This window comes from Coregonus clupeaformis, chromosome 24, assembly GCF_020615455.1.
Source record: "Coregonus clupeaformis isolate EN_2021a chromosome 24, ASM2061545v1, whole genome shotgun sequence".
NCBI lineage: Eukaryota > Metazoa > Chordata > Actinopteri > Salmoniformes > Salmonidae > Coregonus > Coregonus clupeaformis.
The window spans coordinates 35,748,786-35,760,256 of NC_059215.1; the positions used below are offsets into that span (position 1 = coordinate 35,748,786).

At 42.4% G+C, this 11,471-nt stretch overlaps 1 protein-coding gene across 2 annotated transcripts; it reads left to right on the plus strand.

The window, feature by feature from the left end:
* Positions 1-1,268: 1,268 nt before the first annotated feature.
* On the plus strand, positions 1,269-11,471 carry LOC121538239 (mitogen-activated protein kinase 13). Of its 2 annotated transcripts, XM_041846084.1 has the most exons (12): positions 1,269-1,880; positions 2,550-2,679; positions 3,083-3,141; positions 4,479-4,584; positions 4,753-4,782; positions 7,371-7,418; positions 7,494-7,608; positions 9,526-9,597; positions 10,128-10,207; positions 10,377-10,455; positions 10,631-10,804; positions 11,032-11,471. In XM_041846084.1, the coding sequence occupies exons 1-12, from the start codon at positions 1,768-1,770 to the stop codon at positions 11,115-11,117; spliced, it is 1,092 nt and encodes a 363-aa protein (XP_041702018.1). In that variant the 5' UTR covers positions 1,269-1,767; the 3' UTR covers positions 11,118-11,471. The 2 variants fall into 2 exon arrangements, with proteins under 2 accessions (XP_041702018.1, XP_041702019.1); XM_041846085.1 differs by lacking the exon at positions 9,526-9,597.

The window sequence follows — 11,471 nt, forward strand, 5'->3', positions numbered from 1 at the left end:
CTTCATACTGGATGCAGACATAAAAATGGTATCCATGAGTTCATCTGACTCTGGGGAAGTAGATAAAGGGCTTCATTGCCAAAATCCCGAAATATCCCTTTAAGTACTCTATTGTTGTGTTAATAAACGTTTGAGAATGTCCACTGCCAGTTCTGCAGTTTTAATAAGACTGACATAAGAGCATGTGACAATAAAGAGCTAATATACGTTGTTGTTGAGTCACCATTTTCGCTACAGTAATAAAAATGACTTTAAATTAAATCAAGCAAATAGGCCTAATTGATTCATTATTAATTAGACCTCATTTTCATGGGATGTTTTTATTTATTTATTTTTTACTAGGCTTCTATTTCAATAACAATGTAATAATATGGAGGTTAATTATTCCTAAGAAGTAGGCTTACAGTACCACCCACCTACTGTCTATAGAGAGAAATAGTAATGGCGCTAACTCCGCCATTGGTTCGTTGGACAAAGCCTATGGGGAAAATGAATGGCGTTTTTGTAGGGATTTTGGATAAACGCCGAAAATTAGGTATGTGGCTAACACAGGCTTAGGAGATTTTATACGTTTTGTTCTATGAGATAATCTTCATCAGCTAAAGTAACATTTTGTGAATTCTGAAGAATTTATGTAATAAAAAAAACACACAAAGGCTTCATCATAAAGGTTATGTTAGCTGAATGCTATTAGGCTATCTTATAGAACTAGACGTATATGATCTGTGTTAACCTCAGACCTTATTTTCGGCGTTTATCCAAAATCCCTACAAAAACGCCATTCATTTTCCCCATAGGCTTTGTCCAACGAACCAATGGCGGAGTTAGCGCCAATTCTTCCCCATTCATTTTTTCCATAGAGATGGCTGAACCAGAGAGGAAGAGGAAGAAAGATGCCCAATTTGCCGGAAAACCTGTCTCCCTCCAAGCAAGGAGTTTTTGTATGGAGTTCAATGAGTGTCGAATTTGGTCAACAAAAAATGTAATGGCTTATTTGCTACATGATGTTTATTTGATCGTTTAGAAGTTTCGTAATGCTTAAGTTGTTAAGAGTTTACTGATATAAGTAGGACACGTGACATCTCGGCAACTTTGAGAAAATATCGGAGTTGTCGAGATGGCTATGCATATTCATGACATGAGACTAGTAGCATAGCGTCTCTCTCCATTGAATAGAGGTGGATGACGTCAACAACCCTCATCGAATATTCAAATATTGATTAAAATAATGAGATGTATCCACCAATCCAAAGAAAGGATAGGCGGGAGCGAGACAGGCCTCGGTGCGGCGTTGTAGACAACAACTCTCATTGTTTGGGCGGATAGTAGCTTGTCAGTATATCCATACGCTTTGGCTGAACGAACAAGCGGTAACTCATTTCCGGGTTTTAGGACTTCTATTTATGGGTGTGAGCGGAAACCGGAGCCGAACAGGCAAACAACACGATTATTCCGAGGGCGATGATGATTACCATTACTTGGTCGTCAGATTTATTGATGGAGGATGGGGGGGTATGCTGCTGCTGTTGTTAGGCTATAGTAAATAGTAGTATACGGTCACTCAATCCACAACTGCAGCTCTTGCAACAAATTATCATGCAAACCTCGCTATCAAGTGAGCAATTGACAGAGTAGGCTATTAGTTCGACTGGGACTGGTACCGTGACCTTTTTACCAAGTGGTTGCAGAAAGAGCGCGTGGGAGGTGGGGAAAGGAGTCGTCCGCAAATTTTCTTTGAGGAGCTCATTTTCACCATATTGCGACAACATGGAGTCTCAGACACAGTACATCCGAGAGGAGATCAACAGCACGATCTGGGAAGTGCCGGAGAAGTACACGCGATTGAAGCAAATTGGGACAGGGGCGTACGGTTCCGTTTGGTGAGTCGTTGACGATGCCGCTATCCAAAGCTGGGGTGTGTTGTCAAGTACTTGACAGGGCTATCAATCAGAAAGAAAGAAAGATATCGACTTTCTTCTGTTCTGGAATAATGTATCGCTTGCATTAATTCCTACAATGTTAAAAAATATATATGTAAACCTCGCTCACTGCACGTTAAATGACGCATCAATTTGCTACAATACCAATAAATCAAATCCACTGTGTAGGCCAGGGTTCTTCAATTCCGGTCCTGGAGGGCCGAAACACCTCTGTTTTTCATCCTCTCCTTCTAATCAGGGGCTAATTCAGACCTGAGACACCAGGTGAGTGCAATTAACTACCAGGTAGAAATAAAAAACAGAAGTGTTTCGGCCCTCCAGGACCGGAATTGAAGAACCCTGGTGTAGGCGGATATGGTGTAGGAGCGCATGCCTGGCTTTTCTTTCCATTACTTGTTGCAGAGCTTCAGTGAACATGTTGAGGCACGATGTAGGGTATAATCTTTGTCTGAACAAATGAAAGCATGTGTTGTTCATGTGAACTTATCACTTTGATTCAGCAGCCTAGGCCTTATAACCTACCAGTATTTATTAACTATCCTTCTCATAAGGGAAGACGCCACATTTCCTGAGAAGTATGTTATGCAATAACAATATTCTCTGCCTCAGCTCGGTAATAAATGTAAAGACCAATGAGAAAGTGGCCATTAAGAAGCTTCATCGGCCCTTCCAGTCTGAGATTTTTGCGAAGAGGGCCTATCGGGAACTTCGACTGCTCAAGCACATGAAACATGAAAATGTGAGTATGGACTGGACACATCCTGGCACAATTTTAATTTTTATTTTTATGTATGTAGTTCTGACCTTGAGCTGTTGTCTATTAATGTTCTGTATTATGTAATGTTTTGTGTGGACCCCAGTAATAGTAGCTGCTGCTTTTGCAACAGCTAATGGGGATCCTAATCAAATACCACTATCGTTGTCTTCTATCCCTCCAGTCTCCTTGACTCGCACATCTTCCCACCCATGATGTGTTGCTCTTCACAGATTTTATATAGCCAAATCAGCAGATTCAAGACACTTGCTGACATACAATTTCAGTCTAATAGCTATTGCTGGCATAAGATGGTGGGAGCCATTTCCCTCTAGTGGGACTTATTCCTCAACTTGTTTTTCTTCTCTCATGTGCAAACTTCCTTCAGGTGATAGGGCTTCTGGATGTGTTTACGCCTGCTGCTGGGCTCGATGACTTCACAGATTTGTGAGTATTTAACACCGTGATATCACACAGAGTAATGCCTATGGCAGTCAGAGGCAGAGAATGGCTTTGGTGATTTGGCGGGGCTCATATACACTGAACAAAAATATAAACAACATGTAAAGTGCTGGTCCCATTATTCTGAAATAAAAGTCTCAAATGTTCTGTACGTACAAAAAAGCTTATTTCTCTCAAATGTTGTGCACAAATCATCCCTGTTAGTGAGCATTTGATCCTTTGTCAAGATAATCCATCCACCTGACAGGTGTGGCATATCAAGAAGCTGATTAAACAGCATGATCATCACACAGGTGGACCTTGTGCTGGGTACAATAAAAGGCCACTCTAAAATGTGCAGTTTTGTCACAACACAATGGCACAGATGTCTCAATTTTGAGGGAGTGTGCAATTGGCATGCTGACTGCAGGAATGTCCACCAGAGCTGTTGCCAGAGAATTGAATGTTAATTTCTCTACCATAAGCTGCCTCCATTGTTGTTTTAGTGAATTTGACAGTACGTCTATCTGGCCTCACAACCATCGACCATGTGTAACCATGCCAGCCCCTCCACATCCGGCTTCTTCACCTGCGGGATTGTCGGGGAGGGGGGGATGCGAATAAGTATTTCTGTCTGTAATAAAGCCCTTTTGTGTGGAAAAACGTATTCTGATTAGCTGGACCTGGCTCCCCAGTGGGTGGGCCACTGCCCGGGCCTATGCCCTCCCAGGCTCACCCATGGCTGCGCGCCTGCCAGTCATGTGAAATCCATAGCTAATTAATTTAATTCAATTGACTGATTTCGTTATATGAACTGTGACTCAGCAAAATCTTTGAAATTGTTGCAAGTTGCATTTATATTTTTGTTCAATATATTTATTGGGAGCCAGTACTGATTCCTATTTACATAACACTACAATAGGATGTGCAGTCTTAGGACAGGTATGAACAGGCACTAAGCGTAACCTACATTAGCCATCCAGTGAAATATTGTTCTAATTTCACATCAGGACAAAGCCAACCCAAACACACTATAGATTAACTCTGTGAGGCACCACCTCCCTAATCAGCATCCATAGTGCCCACACACTAAAATTGACTCCCTGGCATATGACCTAGGCCCAACGTAAAGGAGGGAGCAACATTCTGAATGTTGCAGATAAATATTGTGTAGAGCTGACATGATTCCCTCTCTTCTATGACAAAAGCATGTCTGTTCTAGTACTATATTTCTGTCTGGACATTCTGTAACATTGGACCCCACTGAACGCAACCCAGGTGTAATTTTAAGTCCATATAGGTGTTGAGGAGTTCGATAGATGGAGTGATTTGTCTGTCCACAGCTACCTGGTGATGCCTTACATGTTCACCGACCTCTCCAAAGTCAAAGGGCTTCTCACTGAAGACAGAGTGCAGTTCCTTGTCTATCAGATGCTGTGTGGACTAAGGGTGAGATTGTTTGTGCTTAAAGTCTTAAAATAAATGTGGATTCTGGTGCTGCAAATCTTTTGCAATGTGATTCTGTTTATATCAGATTCAATGTTACTCTTAGTTAATTACCATTGCTATGCTTAATCACAGCACTTAATAATGATGTATTCTCTGTTTTTCTGGCAGTACATTCACAAAGCTGGCATCATCCACAGGGTAAGTTGGCTGAGCCATTGGTAACACACTGCCACAGCATCTTAAACCAGCACTATTTCTATTGTGGCTCATGAGAATGTTCTTTTAAAGGCTGTGGCAGTGGATCTGACTTTTCACAGACCTCCCCCCCAGACTAAAGAAGCTTCTGCGTGTGTGTTTCTCTACTTTATGCACAGTCTCTTTTTTTATTTTATTTCACCTTTATTTAACCAGGTAAGCCAGTTGAGAACAGGTTCTCATTTACAACTGCGACCTGGCCAAGATAAAGCAAAGCAGTGCAATAAAAACAACAGAGTTACATATGGGGTAAAAAAACAAAGTCAAAAATACAACAGAAAATATATATACAGTGTGTGCAAATGTAGCAAGTTATGGAGGTAAGGCAATAAATAGGCTATAGTGCAAAATAATTACAATAGTATTAACACTGGAATGCTAGATGTGCAAGAGATTATGTGCAAATAGAGATACTGGGGTGCAAAATAAATAACAATATAGGGATGAGGTAGTTGGGTGGGCTAATTTCAGATGGGCTGTGTACAGGTGCAGTGATCGGTAAGGTGCTCTGACAACTGATGCTTAAAGTTAGTGAGGGAGATAAGAGTCTCCAGCTTCAGAGATTTTTGCAATTCGTTCCAGTCATTGGCAGCAGAGAACTGGAAGGAATGGCGGCCAAAGGAGGTGTTGGCTTTGGGAATGACCAGTGAGATATACCTGCTGGAGCGCAGACTACGGGTGGGTACTGCTATGGTGACCAATGAGCTAAGATAAGGCAGGGATTTGCCTAGCAGTGATTTATAGATGGCCTGGAGCCAGTGGGTTTGACGACGAACATGTAGTGAGGACCAGCCAACAAGAGCGTACAGGTCACAGTGGTGGGTAGTGTATGGGGCTTTGGAGACAAAACGGATGGCACTGTGATAGACTACATCCAATTTGCTGAGTAGAGTGTTGGAGGCTATTTTGTAAATGACATCGCGAAGTCAAGGATCGGTAGGATAGTCAGTTTTACGAGGGCATGTTTGGGCATGAGTGAAGGAGGCTTTGTTGCGAAATAGGAAGCCGATTCTAGATTTAACTTTGGATTGGAGATGCTTAATGTGAGTCTGGAAGGAGAGTTTACAGTCTAACCAGACACCTAGGTATTTGTAGTTGTCCGCATACTCTAGGTCAGACCCGTCGAGAGTGGTGATTCTAGTCGGGTGGGCGGGTGCCAGCAGCGTTCGATTGAAAAGCATGCATTTAGTTTTACTAGTGTTTAAGAGCAGTTGGAGGCTACTGAAGGAGTGTTGTATGGCATTGAAGCTCGTTTGGAGGTTTGTTAACACAGTGTCCAATGAAGGGCCAGATGTATACAAAATGGTGTCGTCTGCGTAGAGGTGGATCTGAGAGTCACCAGCAGCAAGAGCGACATCATTGATATACACAGAGAAAAGTGTCGGCCCAAGAATTGAACCCTGTGGCACCCCCATAGAGACTGCCATAGGTCCAGACAACAGGCCCTCCGATTTGACACACTGAACTCTATCTGAGAAGTAGTTGGTGAACCAGGCGAGGCAGTCATTTGAGAAACCAAATGTGCTCTACTCGTAGAGAACAAGCTACTCTGGCGAATGTTGCTTGTTAAATAAAGTTAGATCAAAGCTGAATCAACGTCTGTAAGATCACATAATGATAGTATTCTACATAACAGAACCAGCTATAATAGTGCAGTATATCCCCCATGTGACCTGCTTGTTGTGTGTATGTACTGACATGTATGTGTAACTGATAGATGCACTCTACATGTTCATGTTTTTAAATGTATGTAAATTGTAAAGTATTTGGTCTGTAATGACTTTTTCGTTGTGTTGGACCCGAGTAAGACTAGCTGTCGTAATTGGCGTCGGCTAATGGGGGTCCTAATAAATCAAATCAAATAACACCACCGCATTTTTCTCTCATGTGGCCAAAACTCACAGCGTGTGCCACTAGGCAAAATACATAGGTAGGCTATGCTACAGTTTAACACCATCTGCTCTACAATTCGCTCACTGTACATCATTCAAGACAACACTGTTATAACTCAAGAAGATCTAAATGTATATCCCCATGAAACTGATTGAGGTCAAATTGAACGTTATCCGCACATACGCAGAAGCTACGGGAGGTTTAGTCCAGGGGAAAAAAGGTCAGGGAAAAGTCGGATCCACAGCCGCTCCGTATTTTAAATAATCATGGACATTGAGTCATCATGGCCATCCCTGCCCTAACATGTAGGATGAGTAGGCCTTCTTTCTGATATGCCACGGATGTCTCCATGCATGTCTAGAATTGTAAAGACACATCCATGTGTGTACTAATATCTGTATTAATTTGGAGTTTGTTTGGCTATAAACTATAAGAGGAATAGAGGAAGCCCACAGTTTTCCTGACTGGATATGCAAACAATATCTATGTATTGTATCTGCCCTTATCAAAAACCCTCAATATTATTTCTGGAATTAGATTATTGACACAGTTTCTGTGCTGTGTATGATCATGTTCATGTCTTAATCTCAGGCACGCAATGGCCACACTTTTATGTTTGTCAAATGTTTATTTTCCAGGACCTGAAGCCTGGTAACTTGGCTGTCAATCAAGACTGTGAATTAAAGGTTTGTAACATGAATAGAAGTTCATTAGATAAATAATTATATGGGGGAAAAGTCATATTATGCTTTGCTTTGCAGATCCTGGACTTTGGTCTTGCTCGCCATGCCGAGGCAGAGATGACGGGCTATGTTGTGACCCGCTGGTACCGGGCACCAGAGGTCATTCTAAACTGGATGCACTACACCCAGACTGGCAAGACAATCATATATATTAAAAACTCTCACTCTCGGCCTCATCCATCCCGAAGGCCTGTCTGCTCAGCTTCATAACAACCTGAAATGTTACGGAGTTTACAGGCTGTTTTACAGACGGACTGAAACGTTACAGAGCTGACGGACTAATGTACAGCTTGAAACATTACAGAGCTGGCAGTATGTTTTACGTACAGCCTGATACATTATATATACAAAAGTATGTGGACACCCCTTCAAATTAGTGGATTCGGCTATTTCAGCCACACCCGTTGCTAACGGGTGTATAAAATCGAGCACACAGCCATGCAATCTCCATAGACAAACATTGGAAGTAGAATGGCCTTACTGAAGAGCTCAGTGACTTTCAACGTGGCACCGTCATAGGATGCCACCTTTCCAACAAGTCAGTTTGTCAAATGTCTGCCCTGCTAGAGCTGCCCCGGTAAACTGTAAGTGCTGTTATTGTGAAGTGGAAATGTCTAGAAGCAACAACAGCTCAGCCGCGAAGTGGTAGGCCACACAAGCTCACAGAACGGGACCGCCAAGTGCTGAAGCGTGTAAAAATCATCTGTCATTGGTTGCAACACTCACTACCGAGTTTCAAACTGCCTCTGGAAGCAACGTCAGCACAATAACTATTTTGTCGGGAGCTTCATGAAATGGGTTTCCATGGCCGAGCAGCCGTACACAAGCCTAAGATCACCATGCTCAATGCCAAGCGTCGGCTGGAGTAGTAAAAATGACGTAAACGTAAAAAGCTTGCCACCATTGGACTCTAGAGCAGTGTAAACGTGTTCTCTGGAGTGATGAATCACGCTTCACCATCTATCAGTCCGACGGACAAATCTGGGTTTGGCGGATGCCAGGAGAACGCTACCTGCCCCAATGCATAGTGCCAACTGTAAAGTTTGGTGGAGGAGGAATAATGGTCTGGGGCTCTTTTTCACGGTTTGGGCTAGGCCCCTTAGTTCCAGTGAAGGGAAATCTTAACGCTACAGCATACAATGACATTCTAGACGATTCTGTGCTTCCAACTTTGTGGCAACAGTTTGGGGAAGGCCCTTTCCTGTTTCAGCATGACAATGCCCCCGTGTACAAAGCGAGGTCCATACAGAAATGGTTTGTCGAGATCGGTGTGGAAGAACTTGACTGGCCTGCACAGAGCCCTGAACTCAACCCCATCGAACACCTTTGAGATGAATTGGAACGCCTTTGTGCCCGACCTCACTAATGCTCTTGTGGCTGAATAGAAGCAAGTCCCTGCAGCAATGTTCCAACATCTAGTGGAAAGCCTTCCCAGATGTGGAGCCTGTTATAGCAGGGAAGGGGGGACCAACTCCAAATGAATGCTCATGATTTCTTAATGAGATGTTCGACGAGTAGGTGCCCACATACTTTTGTTTATGTAGTGTGTTACGGCGCTAACATGTTGCTACGTACAGCCTGAAACAAAACAGAGCTGACAGTCTACTTTCATTTCATTTGTGCAATGTGTTTTGATGAAGACTATTTGAGTAACACTTGACATTTACAGTGGATTTTCTTTACCTTTGTGTTTTTATACACAACAGTGTGTACTTTTACTTAGTAGAGGGTTATTACAGTAGTCTTAACACAGTAACTATTGAGGTAAAAGGTCTCTGTTTAAGGTTCTGTATGTGCTCTTTTACAATATTTGCCACATTGTGCATGATAGTTGTAGTTGTTCACAATCAGTGCTGTGTTATCATTGTTATTGGTTAGTCCAAGCTGCCTGGCCTTGGAGTCAAGTTGTCTCCATAATACTACCACACTCAATCCTTTACACAGGGTTGCTTTGAGACTAGTCCCTTGAGCAAACAGCAAGGCGTTGCTTTGTTTTCAATTTGTTTTCAATGTCACTATTTGATTGGTTATGTCTGTTCCTCCATTTTAGTGGACATCTGGTCTGTGGGCTGTATCATGGGAGAGATGATCAATGGGAAGACCCTTTTTAAAGGGAAAGACTGTATCCTGTTACTCCTCTACTTCTGCTCTTTTCTTATCTGTATAGTGTCTGTACCACATACTCTGTGACCTGACCCAAGCCAGCTATTTATCAATGACAGAAAATCAAAGCATGACAAACCCATCTATGATTAGCGTCGTCCCATACTGTATGTGCTGTACCATAGCCGACTCTTCTATCGCCCAGTAGAGTAATCTACAGGCATGACAACAAATAATAGAAGAGTTGGCTATGGCACATACAGTTATGGGAAGAGGGTAATCTATGATATTGCTCCTGGCGGCAGGTAGCTTAGGGGGTAAGAGCGTTGTGCCAGTAACCGAAAGGTCGCTGGTTCTAATCCCCGAGCCGACTAGGTGAAAAATCTGTCGATGTGCCCTTAAGCAAGGCACTTAACCCTAATTGCTCCTGTAAGTCGCTCTGGATAAGAGCGTCTGCTAAATGACTAAAATGTAAATGTTGAAATTGTTTGGACATGTACTAGAATGTGTTGGGCCTGAGTGACCTTGACTTTAACTCTTGACTCCCAGACATGGATCAGCTGACTCAGATCATGAGAGTAACTGGAGTACCCGGACCTGACTTCATTCAGAAACTGGACAGTCAGGAGGTAGAGTTGGCACCTGGATATCACTGATAGTATACTTGATATTTTGAATTGTATATTTTGTCAATTGTGCATAATTCCCTTATTTTGAATTGGAATATGAAACAAACTCCTCAGTCAGGGTCCTTGAACTAGTTATTTTTTTCTCTCTCTTCTTCCGGTCTTCTGATAGGCAAAAAGCTATGTGCGGTCCCTCCCTCACTTTCCCAGAAAAGACTTCTCTAAGTTGTTCCCCAGAGCAGGTGCACATGGTGAGTTAAAGGATGCAACTTGAATGGAAAAAGTTTAAATGATTTTAACTTTCGACAGACAAACTGACAATTGATGAATGCGTATGCATTTTTATATACGTCTCTGTGTGGCCAATAAGTTCTCCAACCTGTGGCATGTTTCTGGCTTTCATTCTCTATTCAACTGCTCTCCCAGCGATTGACCTTCTTGAGAAGATGCTGGTTCTGGATGGTGAGACTCGGCCTACTGCAGAGAGTGCTCTGACACACCCGTATTTTGATGGCTTGAGAGATCCAGAGGACTGTCCTGAGCCACAGCCATATGATGACAGTCACGACAATGCCACGCTGCCTCTGGAGGATTGGAGGCGTAAGTGCGAAGTCTATTTTAATTTGGAATTTTATAGTGTATTTTTGTTAAATTTGATCGTTTTGTATTCTGTGCCAGTCATATGTCAGTGTCACAATGTAACAGAATGTGTTTAATTATGAAGCTACTTTAGGTGTTTACCCACAGAATTCTATTGCAATGTATTGTATTTCATTGTCTTCCCTTGAACCCTTTCATTGCCTTTCCATTGTCTGCCCTTCTCCTAGGGTTATCCTTCAAAGAGGTGAAGAGCTTTGTGCCATTTCCACGACGGGACTCCAAGAGGCGAAACACACTGACAATTTCTCCGTGATTTCATGCTTGTGATATCAGAAAACACTGCTACCACACACCAGCAAACGGCAGTAGGCCTAACTACACCATGTTGCCCCTGAAACAATCCTGTAATACTCTGTTTTTCGAATAGGGGAGTATTGAACTCCATTGTGCTGTCTGTCTCTTTTGGCCTAATTTGTAATTGTGAGTCAGTGTTTCAGCAATCAGATTGTTTCAAATTCAACCCCATGTCCCCACCCGTCAGTGTACTATTAATTTGTTCCTTCTATGTATCACAATTGTTCATGTTTTCTCATACCTGATGGTTAATGGTTTTACTGTATGATTTTCTTTTTCTATATATTGACATATTAAAGATGAGTTACATGTT